Source organism: Mobula hypostoma, chromosome 8 (genome assembly GCF_963921235.1).
Source record: "Mobula hypostoma chromosome 8, sMobHyp1.1, whole genome shotgun sequence".
Taxonomy (NCBI): Eukaryota; Metazoa; Chordata; class Chondrichthyes; order Myliobatiformes; family Myliobatidae; genus Mobula; species Mobula hypostoma.
Window position 1 is genome coordinate 55902379 of NC_086104.1, and position 21226 is coordinate 55923604.

General features: G+C 42.7%; 1 protein-coding gene across 2 annotated transcripts in view; it reads left to right on the forward strand.

The window, feature by feature from the left end:
- Positions 1–7421: 7421 nt before the first annotated feature.
- The window catches only part of erlec1 (endoplasmic reticulum lectin 1), a 33853-nt gene continuing 20048 nt past the window's right edge, over positions 7422–21226 (forward strand). Inside the window, exons 1-6 of one of the 2 annotated variants that reach the window (XM_063055871.1) lie at positions 7422–7743; positions 12052–12156; positions 14438–14518; positions 15558–15635; positions 15720–15786; positions 18982–19034. In XM_063055871.1, the coding sequence (XP_062911941.1) occupies positions 7561–7743; positions 12052–12156; positions 14438–14518; positions 15558–15635; positions 15720–15786; positions 18982–19034 (567 nt within the window). In that variant the 5' untranslated portion in view covers positions 7422–7560. The remainder of the gene's footprint in view (positions 7744–12051; positions 12157–14437; positions 14519–15557; positions 15636–15719; positions 15787–18981; positions 19035–21226) is intronic. The other variant, XM_063055872.1, reaches the window with a different exon arrangement.

Genomic DNA, 21226 nt, shown 5'->3' on the forward strand with positions numbered 1-21226 from the left:
TACCAACTGTGGTCTGTCATACCCGACATTTGTCATGAATTACATTAGATAGAATATACAGCACACTAATGAGCTTTTTAGCAACTAGTCTCTGCTTATTCCATCTACCTTATTGCTGTTTTTTGGCACATTAAAATGTTTTATCTATTAAACCAAACTTCGGAGAGAGAGTGGGGAAGAGATTTATACAAATGTTGTAAATATAAGGAATTTCATGTGCATGCACAGTCAATCAGAGGTGGATCTCCAGATACGTGTGTGTGTGACCTCTGTCGGTCATGGTCGACCATGGGTACTGCGCCTCTGGTAGTCACTGGGGAGTGGCCTTTCCAGGGCAGAGTCGATACGGAGATCTGTCTGTTGCCCATGCAGTGGGACCCGCCTCCCCATGCTGATGACGACAGGTCCATAGGAACAACGAAAGTCGATACAGTTTGATGCCAGCCAGTGCCGAGTACAGCAGTCAGCCGCCTTTGGGATTCCAAACTCTGGTTTTTTGCCCGGGGTTTACTCCCAAAGCCTTTCCCATGAGCGGGTATAGTCGCAAGGCAGCGGAGATTTGAAATCAAGAGTTTTCCCTCTCCAGATAAAAGGTACACAAAATCAGTACAGAGGCAGAAAGGATGACTAGGTTTTGCCTCTTACAGATAAGAGCAAGATGAATAGCCTTCAACATCTATCACATGGTAGCACTGTCATTTTCTGTGATGAAGTATTTGAGTTGGTGATGGCTAGAAATAACTATCCTGACAGGGACATGGATCTGATGCAGTTTGCTTACAGTCATAACAGGTCTACAGCTGTTGCAATCTCACTGGCTCTCCTGGATTTAGGACCACCTGGCAAATATCAATACCTATATTAGGCTGCTGTTTATCAATTGCAACTGGCCGTTAAACACTATCAATCCCTCAGTATTAATGAACAAGCTTCAGAACTGTGCCCCTATACCTCCCTTGCAAATAGATTGTTGACTTCCTCAGTGGGAGACCACAGTCTACACAGATTGGTGATAACATCTTCTCTTTGTTGGCAACCAACAGAGGTGCAGATACACCACAAAGATGCATGCTTAGCCCACTGCTCTACATTCGGGATTGTATGGCTAGGCACAGCTCAAATGGACTCTATAAATTTGCTGATGTCACCACTATCGGCACAAACTCGGATGGCAACGAGGAAGCATACAGGAGGAAATAGTTCGGCTGGTCAAGTAATGTAGCAGCATTGTACTCAACAGCAGTAGACCAAGGAATTTATTGTAGGCATCAGGAAGGGAAAATCGGGAGAACACGCGTCAGTTCTGATTGAGGGATCAGAGGTGTAAAGGTGAGTAGTTTCACTCCTGGGCATCAATATTTCACCATATTGATCCAATCATGTTAAGGTATGCCAATGGCTATACTTACTAGGAGTTTGAGGAAATTTGGTATATGAAGCACTAACAAATTTCTACCGATGGTTACTGTCAGAAAGGAGGTACAGAAGTCTTGAAGGTACACACTCAGCAATTCAGGAACAGCTACTTTTCCCCCACCATATGATTCCTAAGTAGACATTGAACCCATGAACACTGTCATAAACAGTTTTAAATATAAATATTCTGTTTTTGCACTGCTTTTAATCTATTTAATATACACATAAGTATTTACTGAGATTGCTTTTCTTTCTTTTTTCAATATTATCATGTATTGCCTAAAACTGCTACTGCCAATTAACAAATTTCACGACACATGCCGGTGATAATAAACCTGATTCTAATTCTGGTTGCATCACTTTGTGTTATGGAGGCACCAGTGCACAGGATTGAAAGAGGCTCCAGAAGATTGTAAACTCAACCAGCTCCATCACAGACATGACCCTCCCACCACTGAGTACATCTTCAAATGGCAGTGCTTTATGAAGGTGGCATCCATCATTAAGAACCCTCGCCATCTGGAACATGCCCTCCTCTCACTACTACCACCAGGGAGGAAGTATAGGAGACACAAGTTCATCAACCCATTCTCATAAGACATGCTGTCTTGTCTGGACAGCATCTTGGTAAATCTCTTCTGGACCCTCTCTGAAGATTCAACATCCTTCCTATGTTGAGGTGACCAGAATAGAATACAATATTCCAAGTGTGATCTAACCAGGGTTTTATAGAGCTGAAACATTTCTTCATGCACCTTCTAAACAACTCTATCAATTTGTGCTGGAACTTTGAGGGCGCTATGGATGTGAACCCTAAGATCCCTCTGTTACTCCACACTTAAGAATACTCTTAATAATCCTATATTCTTTCAAATTTAACCTCCTGTTACGTACCCCGTAACTGGGTTGCCAAACCAGCAGAAATGGACCACGCGTTGGAGTCTCGATTACTAGGAACTAATAAAGGTTTATTAAAGAAATAAGTAACACAGTACTCTAATCGTAAGGATATAAATGCAACAGGTTAGCAGTGATAATACACACATGTACACAGAACTAGGGTAATAGGAATCAAACCAAGCTCTATCGCAGTCTAGGGGTAAAATGATCAGTCTTAAGTGACGCAGAGTTCAGTTCAGCTTAGTACAGTTCGCAAAATCGCTGTTGTGCCGTTGGAGAGAGAGGCGGGGGGAATGCAGTTTGATTCAGGCAGACCTTTGATGTTCTTCGCAGTTGGTTTCGGGCGGACCCCCTTACGTCTTCTATCCCGCTGTGATCACCGACTGTGACCCCTCCGTTCCGGATACAACCGTTCTTCCGCGGTGAACCCGGCACCCAGGCAAGGGCGGACACACACACCATGTTCCCACCGATCGTACCTTTTCACCCTGTGAGTCTATGGTCGGTTCCCATGAACCGGAGCACCAAACTTGCACCAACTTGTGGGGGCACACCGCTTTTCCAGGGTCTCGTTATCTCGTGATCTCGTGGTGTGTGCCGTGTCTTAGCGAACCTGCTCTTTTTATCCCCCTGCTGGGGTATCGCCTGTCACTTCAAACAGTTCAGGTTCAAAGCGACCGGTCTGTCAATATTCTGAATTGTGTCTCTTTTCCGTTAATCTCTCTCCTCTCTTATTAACATTTTGAACGTTTCTCCATTGTCTCCCTTATCTCTCTCATTAGCATCAATCGTCTGATAACTTGGTTTGGCGTCACATTCCAAAGTGAATCACTTCACACTTTTTTCAGATTGAACACCATCTGCCACTTCTCAGCCCAGCTCTGCAGCCTACAACAATGCTCCACGCTGTACACAATCCGCCAACTTCCGTGTTATCTGCAAATTCAGGCAGAATGCGCTCAATCTACAACCACCCTCTGTCTCTGTAGCAAGCCAATTCTGAATCCGCACAGCCAAGTTTCCCTGGATCCTATGTCTCCTGCCTTTCTGAATCGACTGTACCTCTTCCTAGAGATGCTGCCTGGCCTGCTGCGTTCACCAGCAACTTTGATGTGTGTTGCTTGAATTTCCAGCATCTGCAGAATTCCTCGTGTTTACGGGCCTATCCTGTGCAACCTTTTCAAATGTTTTACTAAAATTCGTAAGAACTTCTCCAGTCCAGAGCAGAGAGTAAAAAAGATTCAGCCGTTTCATTACCTCTGGATTTCTACTCATCTCAGCCTTAAATGGCCTTTTAATTTTTCTCTTCAAATGACGAACCTGTCATTCGAGGAATTATATTTGATAGTTTTAAAAAATTGCAGCTGTTGAAAATCTAAAATAATTCTGCGTGTGAGGCTGAGAGTGTGGGCTGTAGGAAGGATGAGCAACTGAGCTGTGGTACAATAGTTCAGGGAGCTGCGGGGGGAGGGGTGAGAGAAGAGAAATGTAAATGTCCATAGTATAATCGGGGGAAGAGACAAATTTCTTTTGCAAGAATTGAAGTGTCCTGAGGTCTGTATTGTCAACCTGGTGACATCTCAGCCTACCTGTAGAGGAATTTTAGATTTTAGTGGGGGGGGGGGGACCCAGTTCTCTTGGTTCAAAGGAAAAATAAGGAAAGTGGTTTTGCAAAGGGAATTTGAGCAGCTAGGGTCTAAATTAAAATGCAGAACCTAAAAGGTAATTATCTGAGGATTGTTATCTGAGCCATGTACAAATTGATGTAGGGTTAATAAGATCGGAGAGATAAAGGTGTGGTTTAAAGATTGGTGTGAGAGAAGTGCGTTTGAATTCATGGGATATTAGCACCAGTATTAGGAGAGGAGGGAGCTGTTCTAATGGATGGTCTCCACCTGAACCATGATAGAACCAGGATCCTGGTGAATCACATAACAAGACATGTAGGTAGGGCTTTAAACTAACTAGTAGGGGGTGGATTCAACAGCTTGGAAAAGTGTGGGTAAAGTAAAAGAGAAGAGTGCAAGAGAGGTTACTGAAGACTCCAGAATAATGAATAAAACAAAAGGTTTAGAATGGTATAAGAATTTAATTTCAGGCAATTTATGGTGATACATTTTAGTAGAAAGAATAAGGGTGTAGCCTATTTATTGAACAGGAAGTAAATCCAGAAATTAGAGGTGCAAAGGGACTTGGGGTGTAGTCATAGTCATACCTGCTGAACCATGTCTACGCCCACCTGGACAAGCCAGCAAGAACTGTGAGGATCATGTTTTTTGACTTCTCCAGTGCATTCAACACCATCCGCCCTGCTCTGCTGGGGGAGAAGCTGACAGCGATGCAGGTGGATGCTTCCCTGGTGTCATGGATTCTTGATTACCTGACTGGCAGACCACAGTACATGTGCTTGCAACACTGTGTGTCCGACAGCAGCACTGGGGCTCCAGAAGGGACTGTCTTGTCTCCCTTTCTCTTCACCATTTACACCTCAGACTTCAACTACTGCACAGAGTCTTGTCATCTTCAGAAGTTTTTGGATGACCCTGCTATAGTTGGATGCATCAGCAAGGGAGATGAGGCTGAGTACAGGGCTACGGTAGGAAACTTTGTCACATGGTGTGAGCAGAATTATCTGCAGCTTAATGTGAAAAAGACTAAGGAGCTGGTGGTAGACCTGAGGAGAGCTAAGGTACCAGTGACCCCTGTTTCCATCCAGGGGGTCAGTGTGGACATGGTGGAGGATTACAAATACCTGGGGACACAAACTGACAATAAACTGGACTGGTCAAAGAACACTGAGGCTGTCTACAAGAAGGGTCAGAGCCGTCTCTATTTCCTGAGGAGACTGAGGTCCTTTAACATCTGCTGGACGATGCTGAGGATGTTCTATGAGTCTGTGGTGGCCAGTGCGATCATGTTTGCTGTTGTGTGCTGGGGCAGCAGGCTGAGGGTAGCAGACACCAACAGAATCAACAAACTCATTCGTAAGGCCAGTGATGTTGTGGGGATGGAACTGGACTCTCTCACAGTGGTGTCTGAACAGAGAATGCTGTCTAAGTGGCATGCCATCTTGGTCAATGTCTCCCATCCACTACATAATGTACTGGGTGGGCACAGGAGTACATTCAGCCAGAGACTCATTCCACCGAGATGCAGCACTGAGTGTCATAGGAAGTCATTCCTGCCTGTGGCCATCAAACTTTACAACTCCTCCCTTGGAGGGTCAGACACCCTGAGCCAATAGGCTGGTCCTGGACTTATTTCATAATTTACTGGCATAATTTACATAGAAACATAGAAAATAGGTGGAGTAGGCCATTCGGCCCTTTGAGCCTGCACCGCCATTCAGTATGATCATGGCTGATCATCCAACTCAGAACCCTGTACCAGCCTTCCCTCCATACCCCCTGATCCCTTTAGCCACAAGGGCCATATCTAACTCCCTCTTAAATAAAGCCAATGAACTGGCCTCAACTGTTTCCTGTGGCAGAGAATTCCACAGATTCACCACTCTCTGTGTGAAGAAGTTTTTCATAATCTCGCTCCTAAAAGGCTTCCCCTTTATCCTCAAACTGTGACCCCTCGTTCTGGACTTCCCCAACATCGGGAACAATCTTCCTGCATCTAGTCTGTCCAATCCCTTTAGGATTTTAAACGTTTCAATAAGATCCCCCCTCAATTTTCTAAATTCCAACGAGTATAATATATAATATTTACATATTACTATTTAACTATTTATGGTTCTATTACTATTTATTATTTATGGTGCAACTGTAACGAAAACCAATTTCCCCCGGGATCAATGAAGTATGACTATGTCTATGACTATGACTATGAAAGGTGTAAACAAGGTTGAAAGAGTACAGAGAAAATTTACAAGAATGTTGCCAGGTCTGGAGGACCTGAGTTATAAGGCAGGATTGAATAGGTTAGGATTGTGTTCTTTGGAATGTAGAAGATTGAGAGGAAATTTTATAGAGGTATTCAAAATTATGAAGGGTATAGATATAGATAGGGTAAATACAAGCAGGTGTTTTCCACTGAGCTTGGTGGGACCACAAGAGGACATGGCTTAAGTGTGAAAGGTGTGAAGTTTAAGAGGAATATGAGGGGAAACCTCTTCACTCAGAGGGTTATGAGCTACCAGCACAAGTGGTCCATGCAAGTGTGATTTTAAAGTTTAAGATAAGTTTGAAGGTACATGAATAGTCGGGGTACGGAGGGCTATGGTCCCAGTGCAAGTTGATGAGTATAGGGCCTGTTTCTGTGCTGTACTTCTCTACGACTTTTGAATCCCATATTTAAGAAAAAATTTGCTGGCATTGGAGAGGGCTTTAGATCCTCGTTTGAGTTTAAAACTTCACAGTCAGCAAACCATCACAAATGGCCTAAATCTGCCTTTGTTTACTGGCTTTATAAAAGCAAGAAATGCTAGAAATACTCATAATGTCAAGCCACACCTGTAGAACCAGCAACTCGTTTAACACTTTAAGACTTTTGTCAGGATTGGGAAGATTGGAAAAATAAACTTTTCTGTTTTTATATTTACAGCTGGCCTCAAATACTCTCTTAAAGGGCCAGTATATCATTTGCCATTCTGCTTGCTTGCTGTACATTTCCTAATGAACAACCTTCCCTACGTGTAGTCATCTTGTGAGAAATCTGCAAATGGTGGAGCAGGAACAGAGGTGACGTTCTCACAAGGAAATGTCAGAGTTCCTGCCTTACAGTATGAAAGCTTGTCTCTGTGGAACTAATATCATATGCCACAAGTGCTTAGGTAGGAGAATTATCCCACAGCTCCTGCCAATAGTTACGCACCAGAATGATTCAAAAACAAAAACACAGTGTCCACAATATTCCATTAGTTAGGACAGAGAAATTCCGTTAAAGTTTCGGATAAATAATTTCTTTCCTCGTTGTACAAGCTGCTGAGTATTCCCAGAACGCTGTGTTTCTAATTCGCCTTTCCTCGTTTGTGGGAACTTGCTACACAACGAAGTGGGCCCTTGACAAGCATCTGATCAGCTGGCGCCATACAAACGCAGACCCTTCAGTGGATTACCAGAAGGTGGCCCACGTCTGCGCAGACCCGGAAGCGATAATGTCCCGGTGTACCGGAAGTAGACGTGGCAGATGGAGCAACCGCCGAATGTAGTGAAGGCGGCCCGGAGTGTCGGCATGCGGGGCGCCTGGCCGCGGACTCGGCTGTATTGTTAGTACTGCTGGGTGACTGCCGTGAGGATGTTGTGTGAGCGGCTGCGGTCTGGCTCCGGTTCGGGCTCCACTTCCGGGCTCGGGCTGCTCCCCCTCTTGCTGTTGCTGCTGGCTGGTGCCGTGGTCAGGTTGAGCCGCAGCAGGACCGTCCCTGTGTTGAGCGATGATGTCCCCTTCAGGATAACATGGCCTGGGCCCGAGTTCACGCTGGTCAGTATGTCGCTATCACGGCCTCCAGGGTCCCAGAGAGCCTTTAGGTTTAGATTAAGTTCTGTTCAAAAAGTCTTGCTCAGAATTTTAGAGGTTATTTATAAGCTTGACTGACTCCACCATCCAACTAAGTAGTGAAGAGTCACACTTAACCTTGTCCGAAGCTGGACTCCCAATCAGTGGCGTGGTGTAGTGCTGTGGGTCGGAAGGTCATGTTGTTGCCAAAACTCCATTTAACTTCACTCCATCCAACCAGATTTGGCACTAATGCCACTGGGCACTACCTCTTAACTGGGAGAATGACAGTGGACACTGACTGCAGTTTAATTTCTATTCAGTTGCTGCATGAATATGCACTGCGTATGTGAAATATATTTAATGGGACTGTTTCCTCCAAAGTGTTACAGTCTTTATTGCGCAAGCTTCCATGAAACTCTGTCAGACAATGTAATGCATTTGATCATAAGACAGTCTATTCATAATTTATGATATTGTGGTATGTTGCTGTGAAATTTATATCCCAAGGTGGGCTTCGTTATTACTTTTATATATACATTCCTGAAACTGAATAATTCCAAAGTAATACTCAAAACCTGAGCTCAAAAGAGAACCAATATCCTTGCAAGAAAGTTTGTTAGAGCTTTTGGGGAGGTTTAAACTAGGTTGGCAAGAGGATGGGAACCAGGGTGATTGCACAGAGGATAGGATAATTATTGTAAAGGTACAGACTGTGAGGAAGAATAGACAGTGGAAAAGAGTTGCAGTCAGCTGGATTGGTTGAAATGTATCTATTTTAATGCGAGAAATATCAGAAACAAGGGCAACAGACTTAAAGCCTGGGTCAAATAATAGCGCTTTTCAAGTGCGGTCCTGTCAGAGACTTATTGTCACAAAGACAAGGTCTCGATATTTCAAAAGGGATGGGGAGAGTGGTTAAAAGAGTTTGGGAGTGGCATTGCTAATCGGTGATAACATCACAGCTGCAGAAAGGGAGGACATCTATACCTCAGGGTTCTGAAGGAGGTGGCTGAAGAGAGTGGGGCCTCATATTAGTAATGATCTTTCAAGAATCACTAGATTCTGGAATGGTTCTGGAGGACTGGATAACTGTGAATGCTATTCCACTCTTTAAGAAGGGAGGGAAGCAGAAGAAAGGAAATTTTAAGCTAGTTAGTTTGAGCTCAGTGGTTGGGAAGATGTTGGAGTCCATTATTAATGATGTGGTTTTGGGATACTTAGAGGCACATGATAAAATAGGCCCAAGTCAGCATGGTTTCCTTAAGAGGAAATCTTGCCTTACTAATCTATTGGAATCCTTTGAGGAAATAAAAAGCAGGGTGGAGAAAGGAGTTTCAGTAAATGTTTTATACATGGATTTTCAGAAGGCCTCTGACAAGGTGCCATACATGAGGCTGCTTAACAAGATGAGAGCCCATGCTATTACAGGAACAATAGCTGCATACAGAGACGGTGGCTATCTGGCAGGAAGCAAAGAGTGGGAATAAAGGGAGCGTTTTCTTGTTGCTTGCCGGTGACTGTTGGTGTTCTACAGGGTTTAGTATTGGGGCCGCTCCTTTTCACATGATATGTCAATGATTTAGATGACAGAAGTGTGGATGCACAGATAGGTGGAGAGGCAGGTTTTGTTGGGGAAACAAAGCCTGCAGAAGGGAGACAGATTGTGAGAATGGGCAAAGTGGCAGATATAGTGTAGGGAAGCGTATGGTCATGCATTTTTGTAGAAGGAAAAAGGTGTAGACTGTTTTCTAAATGGGAAACAAATTCTGAAAATCAGCTGCAAAAGGACTTGCAAAACATTATCATGGGAAGTGAGGGAAGTGATTGCTGCACCTTTGGCAATGATCTTCTGCCCTCTCTGGCCACAAGAGTAGTACCAGAGGATTGGCAGGTAGTAAATGTTATTCCCTTGTTTAAAAGAGTTAATAGGGATAACCCTGGGAATTATTGACCCGTGAGTATTAAGTCAGCGGTAGGCAAACCATTGGAGAGGGTTCGTAGAGACAAGACTTATGAACATTTGGAAAAGCATAGTCTAATTGGAGATAGTCAACATGTCTTTGTGGGATCAGGTCATGCCTCATGAGCCTGGTGGCTTTGAGAAAGTGACAAAACATATTGATGAAAGCAGAGCAATGGATGTGGTGTGTATGGATTTTAGTAAGGCATTTGACAAGGTTCCCTGTGGTAGTCTTATTCAGAAAGTCAGGAGGCTTGGGATCCATGGAAACTTCGCTGTGTGGATTCAGAATTAGTTTGCCCACAGAAGGATGAGGTTGCCAGTAGATAGAGTATATTCTGCCTGGAGTTCTAGACCAGGGATTTGTTCTGGGACGCTCTACTCTTAGTGATTTTTGTAACTGACTTGGATGAGGAAGTGGAAGTTTTGGTTAATAAGCTTACAGATGACGCAAAGGTTGATAGTTTTGTGGATAGTGCAGAAGGTTGCCGAAGGTTACAATGGGACATTGTTAGAACATAGAACATAGAATAGTACAGCACAGTACAGGCACTTCGGCCCACAATGTTGTGCTGACCCTCAAACCCTGTCTCCCATATAACCCCCCACCTTAAATTCCTCCATAGACCTGTCTAGTAATCTCTTAAACTTCAGTAGTGTGTCTGCCTCCACCACTGACTCAGGCAGTGCATTCCACACACCAACCACTCTCTGAGTAAAAAACCTTCCTCTAATATCTCCCTTGAACTTCCCACCCCTTAAAGCCATGTCCTCTTGTATTGAGCAGTGGTGCCCTGGGGAAGAGGCGCTGGCTATCCACTCTATCTATTCGTCTTATTATCTTGTACACCTCTATCATGTCTCCTCTCATCCTCCTTCTCTCCAAAGAGTAAAGCCCTAGCTCCTAGGATGCAGAGCTGGACTGAGTAGTGGCAGATGGGGTTCAACATGGAAAAGTATGAAGTGAGTCACTTTGGAAAGTCAAATTTGAAGCCAGAATACAGTATTAATAGCAGGATTCTTAGTGTGAGGAACAGAGGGAGCTTGGGGTCCATGTCCATAATCCTTCAAACTTGCCACGAAAGTTAATAAATCTATGGTGTGATGGTTTTCCTTAGTCGGAGGAATGAGTTCAAGAGGCGAGAGGTAATGTTGCAGCTCAATAAAACTCTTGTTACGTCACGCTTGGAGTATTGTGTTCAGTTCTGGTTGTCTCATTATAAGAATGATGTAGAGGCTTTAGAGGGTGCAGAGTTGACTTAGCAGAATGCTGCTTGGATTAGAAAGCATGTGTTATGAGGATATGTGAGCTAGGGCATATTTCTTTGCAGCGAAGGAGAATGACAACTGAATTGATAAAGGTGTACAAGGTGCTAAGAGGCATAGATCGAGTTGACAAGCAGACTTTAGCAGAATGGAAATGGCTAAAAGAAGGTAGCATATCTTTAAGATGTTGGAAGGAAATTATTGGGGGGATGTCAGAGGTAGATTTTTTAATGCAGTGGTGGCTGCATGGACCACTGCCGGGGTGGCGGTAGAGACAGATATATTATGGACATTTAAGAGACTTAGATAGGCAAATAGATTAAAGAAAAATGGAGAGCTATGTGGGAGGGAAGTCTTACGCTGATCCTGGCATAGGTTAAAGGATTGGCACGACATCATGGGCCAGAGACCTGTGCTGTTCTATGTAAAACAGTTATATGGTTAGTTTTATTCTGCTAGCCACATACGAGGGGTGATTTATAAGTTCGTGGTCTAAGCTAGAAGGAGTCAATTTTAGAAAACCTAGCACATTTATTTTTCAGCATAGCCCCCTCCTACATTTACACACTTAGTCCAGCAGTCGTGGAGCATACGGATCCCTTCTTTGTAGAAGTGGTCCACAGCAGGGGTGATTGATAGGTTCATGGCCTAAGGTAGAAGGAGATGAGTTATACAGCTCTCGTTACATGCATGTGCAGTTCAACTCTTTGAGTGATAATGCAGAAAGTTTGAAGTTAACAACTCAATCTCTTTCTACTTTAGGCCACAAACTTATCAATCACCCCTGCTGTGGACCACTTCTGGAGGTCCAAGACACCTACTTCCACAAAGAAGGAACCGTATGCTCCATCACTGCTGGACTAAGTGTGTAAATGTAGGAAAAATAAATGTGCCTAGGTTTTCTAAAATTGACTCCTTCTACCTTAGGCCACAAACTTATCAATCACCCCTCGTATACCATATCTCTGTTGCAGAACTGCTTACATTATATGACACGGTTGTTCTGTTTGATGGGGAGAATAGTTGTACTCGTTATGCTCTGACCTTTCATATTTTGATTTCAGCCAACAACGGGCGGCCTGTATAAACCTGATGACTTTATAATTGTCACTACGGTTCACAATGAAAGATACAAATGTATGTTACCTTCGATTGGTAATGGAGATCAGGTAAGCCTTGAATGTTTGTGTTTTTGACAATTACTGTTTATTGCAGCTGTGATATATTACATGACAACTGTGAAATGCATTTGGTTCAAACTGCAAATAATGACTAAAAGTAAGTTTTAAGTCCCACATCCCCTTCATACCCCATCCGTTATGTATTTATTTATTTTGTGTGTGTGTGTATTTTTTTCCTTTCTCCCTAGGCCTCCTGTCCCATGATCCTCTCATATCCCTTTTGCCAATCACCTGTCCAGCTCTTGGCTCCATCCCTCCCCCTCCTGTCTTCTATCATTTTGGATCTCCCCCTCCCACTTTCAAATCTCTTACTAACTCTTCCTTCAGTTAGTCCTGACGAAGGGTCTCGGCCTGAATCGTCGACTGTACCTCTTTGTAGAGATGCTGCCTGGCCTGCTGCGTTCACCAGCAACTTTGATGTGTGTTGCTTGAAATTCCAGCATCTGCAGATTTCCTCATTTGCGTTTTAAGTGTGTTTATTTTGTTTGTATATCTATATATGCAGACCACTGATTTCTAATTGAAACATGCAGTGTGAATACACCAATGTCTGAACACATCGTCTTGAGACTTTTAGACTGACGCTTAAATGGACAAGGTTTCAAAAAGTATGGAATTTATGCAAGCAAATGGGATTGTGTAGATGGACTAAAGGATCAGGATAGATGTGCTGGGTCAGAGCCTTTCTCACTTCCTGTAAAGTGACCATAACTGTAAGCTGTTAGAAAATGATTCTTTGGCCATGAAAGATGAAGTAATTCATAAAGCAACACACATCAAAGTTGCTGGTGAACGCAGCAGGCCAGGCAGCATCTGTAGGAAGAGGTGCAGTCGACGTTTCAGGCCGAGACCCTTGGTCAGGACTAACTGAAGGAAGAGTGAGTAAGGGATTTGAAAGCTGGAGGGGGAGATCCAAAATGATAGGAGAAGACAGGAGGGGGAGGGATAGAGCCAAGAGCTGGACAGGTGATAGACAAAAGGGGATACGAGAGGATCATGGGACAGGAGGTCCAGGAAGAAAGAGAAGGGGGGGTGGAACCCAGAGGATGGGCAAGACGTATATTCTGAGGGACAGAGGGAGAAAAAGGAGAGTGAGAGAAAGAAGGTGTGCATAAAGCAGGATCTCCCAGTGGCCACACATTTTAATTCCACATCCCATTCCCATTCTGACATGTCTATCCACGGCCTCCTCTACTGTAAAGATGAAGCCACACTCAGGTTGGAGGAACAACACCTTATATTCCGTCTGGGTAGCCTCCAACCTGATGGCATGAACATCGACTTCTCTAACTTCCGCTAAGGCCCCACCTCCCCCTCGTACCCCATCTGTTACTTATTTTTATGCACACATTCTTTCTCTCACTCTCCTTTTTCTCCCTCTGTTCCTCTGAATATACCTCTTGCCCATCCTCTGGTCCCCCCCCCCCACCCTTGTCTTTCTTCCCAGACCTCCTCTCCCATGATCCTCTCGTATCCCTTTTGCCTATCACCTGTCCAGCTCTTGGCTCCATCCCTCCCCCTCCTGTCTTCTCCTATCATTTTGGATCTCCCCCTCCCCCTCCAACTTTCAAATCCCTTACTCACTCTTCCTTCAGTTAGTCCTGACGAAGGGTCTCGGCCTGAAACGTCGACTGCGCCTCTTCCTACAGATGCTGCCTGGCCTGCTGCGTTCACCAGCAACTTTGATGTGTGTTGCTTGAATTTCCAGCATCTGCAGAATTCCTGTTGTTTGCGTTTAATTCATAAAGAATTTTTTATTCATTGTTTTTGTACATACATTTGTATTTTAACCATAATTAACAGTCATTTGTAATTTTACTACTCCTGGAACTACCTTTTTAATGTCTGTAAATTCACAAGCAAATCACTTGCTGTTGTCTGACTACATATAATGTTAACATCGCTATTTGTGTAGTTCCATGAAACTGTCAAATCCAAAGGCTAGCACAAAGACTGTCTGCGTACTGCGTTTCACCCACTTGAACAGTGATAGTATTGATCTCCAGTTAGTGACGAGCACATGCACTCAGCAAGGGTAGCCAGGGGAATTCCAGAAATGGCTCTTCTCAACTATGGACCAATTGATTTTGTGCCTGCCTTGTTTTCATCTGTATGTTGCCCTGGCTTCCACATTTACTATTACACCATTTATGCTGTCATATGGTAGTGTAGCTTCAGATAAACTGCTGTCCTTTCCAATTGTATTGGTGAAATAAACCAATAAAATGAATGCTTTACTTTGTAGATAATTTTGCTTCTTTCTATTTAGGATGAAGATAATGATTACAAAGGTCATGGGCCTGGTGAACTACTGGAACCACTCCTTAGGCAGAGTAGTTGCTCTTACAGGGTAAAACTGCTTGAAATTAATTCATAGAATACATCTGGAACTGCAGAAACTTGCTTTCCTGGTATATGCAATGCTGTCACTTGGCCATGCTTTCCCAGTATATTTTTTCTTTTCCATCAAGTTGAAAGTTATTGTGACTTTTTTTAATATGCTAGCAGTTGTATTATTATTAAGAAGCTGCAGTTATTTCCCACATCTGTACTCTACCGGCATTTTGTATTTCATCTGTGCATCTTTATATCACCAGTCTTCCTTCTAGATGTTTGATTTTTCTACCCATGAAATATACCAGAATCAAAAATATTGAAGTGCTGATATTAATTCAGTTACATTTTATAGTTCATCTGAAGTACAAAGTTGCTTGTTTATAATGAAACATTCAAAGATGATTGACAAAAATTACTTGGCTAATTGGCTGCCCTTCTTGATGATTGGCATGGACTCAATGGGGCAAAGGATCTGCTCTGACTCTGACCTTTTCTTCCTCCCATTATTACAATTATTTTTTAGACTGACCACAAAATTTCTGCAAGTCAATTTAGAGCTATCAGAGAAAGCTATGGATCAGAAAAAGATGCTGGGCGATTAGAAAAAAGTTTTCATTTAACACATGCAGTGTTTCTTTGCTACCAATAAATGAAGCATGTTTACCTGGTAACTGTTGTATAGCCTGCTGGAAAAAATTGTGATGTAACAGCTAGTTAACTATTTACTGTTAAAGAAAACAATTTATTTTTATAATATATTTCAATGAAGCATTTATCTACTGCCTTCAAAAATCAGGAAGAATACTGAGTGCAGATTAATTGCTGTGCCTGCTGGGTAACTTTTGTTCTCTTGCTTTTTTGAAGTTCAGAATAAAATAAAGTGTACATAATTGTTACTCTTAAATGATCACAATTCTGTTATATTTTTGTTTTCTACTGTAATTATTTGCTGATACATTTTTAATTTTTAGTTAATATATTTGACCCATTTGTGTTTATGCAAATGTTCCTAATTAAACATTTCTGAAGTAGAGTTTTTTTACCTGCTGCAGATTGAGTCTTACTGGACTTACGAAGTGTGTCACGGAAAACACATTCGTCAATATCACGAGGAAAAGGAAACTGGACAGGTACAGTGATTAATTGTTTCATTCAGTGGTTTTGCCAATTATTAAATGCTTCACATGCTAACTTTCTTGTATCTTTTCATTTAGCAGAAAGTTAATATCCAAGAATATTATCTTGGTATCGTGACTATACCAACTGATTCTGAGACCAAAGGTAATAATATCTGCTGCAATTTTCATTTGTGCATCATGGTATGTTCTTTTTGTCAAATGTTATTGGAAAACCTATGGAAAATTACCCTGCTGATGAGAATTGGATCAAAATCAGCATGAAGGAGAAAGAAGTAAAAATAATTGTTTCAGGTAATAAGTGTAACCAAGAATGTTATAATTTGCTTCTGTTCTGTCCCCAGTTCATATTTAGATACATATTCATGTTCTGATGCTTCAAAGCCCTGCAGCATCTGGTGACCCTGTGATCTTTGTTTTGGAGACCAACGTCAGAACATCTCACTGGAGGGTAAACTCTCGCAAGACATCAGGTCTTGATGGTGTACCTGGCAGAGCACTGAAAACCTGTGCCAACCAACTGGCAGGATGGTTCAAGGGCATTTTCAATCTCTCACTGCTGCAGTTGGAGGTTCCCATCTGCTTCAAAAGGGCAACAGTCATACCAGTGTCCAAGAAGAGTGGGGTGAGCTACCTCAACAACTATCGCCCAATGGCAGTTGAATCTACTGTGACAAAGTGCTTTGAGAGGTTGGTCATGGCTAGAAACAACTCCTACAATAGGTCTACAGTGGATGCAATCTCACTGGCTCTCCACTCAACCTTGGACCACCTGGACAACAGTAATACCTACGTCAGGCTGCTGCTTATTGACTATAGCTCAGAGTTCAACACAATCATACCCTCACTTCTAATCAACTTGCTCCAAAAACTTGGCCTCTACCTCCTTCTGCACTGGATCCTTGACTTACTCACTGGCAGACCACAAATTGTTCAGGTGAGAAATAACATCTCACTGACAATCAACACCGGCATTCAAGGATGAATGCTTAGCCCATTGCTCTACTCTCTCTACATCCACAATTGTGTGGCTAGGCACAGTTCAGATACCATCTATAAATTAGTCAAAGACATACAGTAACTACTCTTGGGAGAATTTCAGATGATGAGGTGTACAGGAGTGAAATAGATCAGCTGGTTGAGTGGTGTCACAGCAAATACCTTGCACATCAGTAAGGAATTGATTGTGGATCTCATGAAGCGGAAAACGAGGGATCAGAAGTAGAAAGAGTCAGGAGTTTCAAGTTCCTGAGCATTAACATCTTTAAGAATCTATCCTGGGCCCAACTTATTGCTGCAATCTCAAAGAAGGCATGAAAGCAGCTTTATTTCATTAGGTGTTTGCGGAGAATTGGTATGTCACTAAAGACACTCTCAAATTTCTACAGATGTACCTTGAAGAGCGTTCTAAATGGCTGCATCACCATCTGGTATGGAGGGGCCTCTGCACAGGATCACAAAAAGCTTCAGGAAGTTGTAAATTCAGCCAGCTCCGTCATAGGCAAGAGCCTCCCCAGCATCGAGGAGACCTTCGTTGGACAATGCCTGAAAAAAACGGCATCCATCATTAAAGAAGCCCACCACTCAGGACGTGCCCTCTTTCTCCTTGCTTCCAATGAGGAGGTGGTACAGGATCCTGGAGACACACTCAACATTTCAGGAACAGCTGCTTTGCCTCCGCCATTAGATTTCTGAATGGACAATGAACCCATGAATGCTAATTTAATTTAATCTATATATAGTTATATATTTTTTAATTTATTTTCTTTCCCTTTATGGGGCATGTGTATGTGTATTTTTCCCTCAATCTCCAGTCCTCTACCAGAAGCCTGGGAGCTTGAGGGTTCACTGCAGTATCCTTGCTGTTCCTGGCAGTGCACTCTTCTGGACGGAGATCTCAGATGTTATTCCCAGGATTTGCTGGAGCCACTCTGCCATTCCAGGTGTCACAGCTCCAGCTCCAAGTGCTCCTGTCACCACCCAGATTACTCTGGCTTTAACCTTCCACATCCTTCCTATCTGCTCTTTCAAGCCCTGGTATTTTTCCGGCTTCTCATATTCTTTCTTCCTGGTGTTACTGGCCTTTGGGATTGACATATCTATTACTATTCGTTTCTTCTGTTCCTTGTCCAGTATTGCTATGTCTGGTTGGTTGGCAAGTACCTGCTTATCAGTCTGTATTTGGAAGTCCTACAGTATCTTAGTTCTGTCATTCTCCATTACCTTTTTGGGTATTTCACGTTTTCTATCTATACGCAGTGCAGATGTTCCTGTACACAATTCCTGCAACTTGGCTGTGCCATTCAGTGTATGCTGTCCCTGCCTCCATCTTGCATCTTGCTGGATGGCTTCAGTGGATTCCTTGCACAGTCTTCATCTTGGGTCTTGTCTGGTGGATAGACTCCTGCTTCAATTGCTCTTGTGCAGCCATGAGCAGTGCCTCTGTGCTGTCCCTCAGCCCTGCCGTTTGTAGGACTTTCTTATGTCAGCCACCTTTGATATCTGGCGACGGTACATCCCATGTGGTGGCTTGTCCTGCCATGACCTCTGGTCCTCTGGCTCTGCTTCACCCACTTCCATTTCCATGACCCCTGCCTGCTGTCTGAGATATTCCCCTAGTAGGTTGTCCTTAGGGGCCGTCTTCATGGATGTTTCGCAGTTCTTCCAGGACTGTGACCTTGATGCTTCCAAGTCCCCATCCTCCTTTATTCCGGCAGGTGTACAGTCGCTGGACTTTATTGTAATTTTTAGTTATTATGTACTGTAGTGTACTGCCTCAGAACAACAGATTTCACAACATTTGCCAGTGATATTAAACCTAATTCTGAATTACTTCAAGTGGTACTTCAGAAAACTACGTTCCTAACAGATTTGATTTATGTAGTGCCTTTACTATAGTAGAATATTGCCAGAAACAATATAGGAGTGAACAGCCATATGCTTTTTCAGCAGTAGAAAAGAGGAATATCTAATAGGAGTAAATTCTGTGGTCTTGCAGAATATCTGGTGGTGGCTTTGTGTGCTGCATGAAAAACGTTGCCGTTGATCACCAGCGCCATCTTGGTCTACTATGTTTGTATCCAAAATCTTGTGAATTATATCAGCATGTATATATTGAAAAAAAAAGTTTAGAAGTTTAAAAGCTGGAGGAAATTATGGAGTGTCCCGGAGAACTGAGCTCAAAATAACAGTAATTGTGCAATATATTCATAGGGTAATTTCTAGTCGTGATGGATTTTTCTGTGGCTGGGAACTGAACTCTCCTGGTCTGTTCTGATTAAAATTATTTTTGAATAATTGATGAATCCTGACACGTTTTGGCGTTTCTTTTTTCATCTAGATCCCACCACAGTGCAGCCAGATGAATCCGAAACAGAAACTGAGAAATTGAAAGTAAGTAAAGTATTGCCTTTTTGTAGTTTTTTTTTATTCCTATTCCATTGGTAATTTTTTTTTAAAAGTACAAGGTTAGAAGTGCAAGTGTTGTTCAAGTACAAGGTCATACTGATCAAAGGATGAGTCTTTTCACATCGCTAGGGTGCTTAGAAGATATTAGAATATGTACTTTGGGTGTTATTAATCTCCTGCATGTCTCCTTCCCATATCTCTGTTATAATTATACTGTGTGTAGATCTTAGCTGGAGTATAAACGTTTGATGTTAGGTGCTTTTGAGTCATTAAGGAGCCTTTGGATGCTAATTTGGATACAAACAATGTATTACCTGCCTATATGAGAAATCCTAGTTTTAAAATGTCATTAGTTTATTCCCAGTATTTGTTATAGTATACAAAATTATGACATACATAGACAGGGTAGGTAGTTGGTCCTTTTCCTGGGGTGAAGTTTTAGAAAGTTTTCCTAAGTTTTAGAACATAGACCATTATGATTCACAGCCTCTAGTTTCTTGGTCTGCTAACTCGCACAGGCAGTATCTCAGATATAACAGTCAAGGATATGATGAGGTTAAGCAATGTGATTACGGATAAGGTAATTAATATTTTTGTTCTTGTTCAGTGCCGTCAAGTTGCGGCTGACTGATAGCTACCCTATGGATAGTGTAGTTATCCATGGGGTAATTGTGGCAAGATACGGAAGTAGAGTGCCAGGCCTTTCTTCGGCACAGATACTGCTGCTGCCCGGGTTGGGACCCAGCTGGATTCAAACTCTGCACTATCCGCCTCGAAGTCCAGTGATGATGCCACTACACCCCGAAAAATCGATTGTTATTTCTATAAAAGCGAGAATTTCAGTCATGCACACAAAATATGAACCACTTAAAATCACTGGAACTCCTCTGTCTTTCGTGCCTTTTATAAGCTGATTCTAAGAAACAGTTCTGGAAGAATTTGGAAAAATAAAGTTTCCTGTGACAATTCTGAAATAACCAACACATTGTATCTTAAAGTTTACTAAATAACACCATTTGAAATGCCACGATTACCAATATTGAATAAATAATCAGTGTTAATATGATGGAATAAAACCTAAGCACTCACTGGTTTGGTGAATATTGAAGGTGATGTCTGATTACATACTTCACCTGATGTTGGCCAAGTTTTCTGTGTGAGAAGCCATCTTGTTTTAAATGGTATCCCTGTTTTGGCATTCTTCTGGAAAGTCCAGTGATTCGGAACTGCTTCATTCATTTCTTCATCAATTTTTAAATTCAAATTACTGAATGATTTAAAATTTATTAAAACTGAGTTAGCAATGTAAATCTATATACGTGGACATTTTGTACTATTCTGTCAGGTAAGTGACAGCAGCATGGCATAATACAGATCCTTTGCTTTCACTTTTTGATAGTAGATCATATAATTTCAGATCGGTTTCTGTTTAAAATGCTTTCCAACTTCAAGCCTGAGAGTAGGGGAATATAATGTATTAATTCTACATTTTTGATTTTTTTGATTCTCTGTCAAAACTATACAAAAGATGACAATTTATTATTGTGGCAACACACATCAAAGTTGCTGGTGATCGCAGCAGGCCAGGCAGCATCTCTAGGAAGAGAGTCGATGTTTCGGGCCGAGACCCTTCGTCAGGACTAACTGAAGGAAGAGCTAGTAAGAGATTTGAAAGTGGGAGGGGGAGATCCAAAATGATAGGAGAAGACGGGGGGGGGGGGAGGGATAGAGCCAAGAGCTGGACAGGTGATAGGCAAAAGGGATATGAGAGGATCATGGGACAGGAGGCCCAGGGAGAAGGAAAAGGGGGAGGGGGGAAAAACCCAGAGGATGGGCAAAGGGTATAGTCAGAGGGACAGAGGCAGAAAAAGGAGAGGGAGAGAAAGAATGTGTGTATATAAATAAATAACGGATGGGGTACGAGGGGAGATGGGGCATTAGCGGAAGTTAGAGCTAAGTCAATGTTCATGCCATCAGGTTGGAGGCTACCCAGACGGAATATAAGGTGTTGTTCCTCCAACCTGAGTGTGGCTTCAGCTTTACAGTAAAGGAGGCCGTGGATAAACATATCAGAATGGGATGTGGAATTAAAATGTGAGGCCACTGGGAGATCCTGCTTTCTCTGGCGGACAGAGCGTAGGTATTCAGCGAAACGGTCTCCCAGTCTGCGTGGGGTC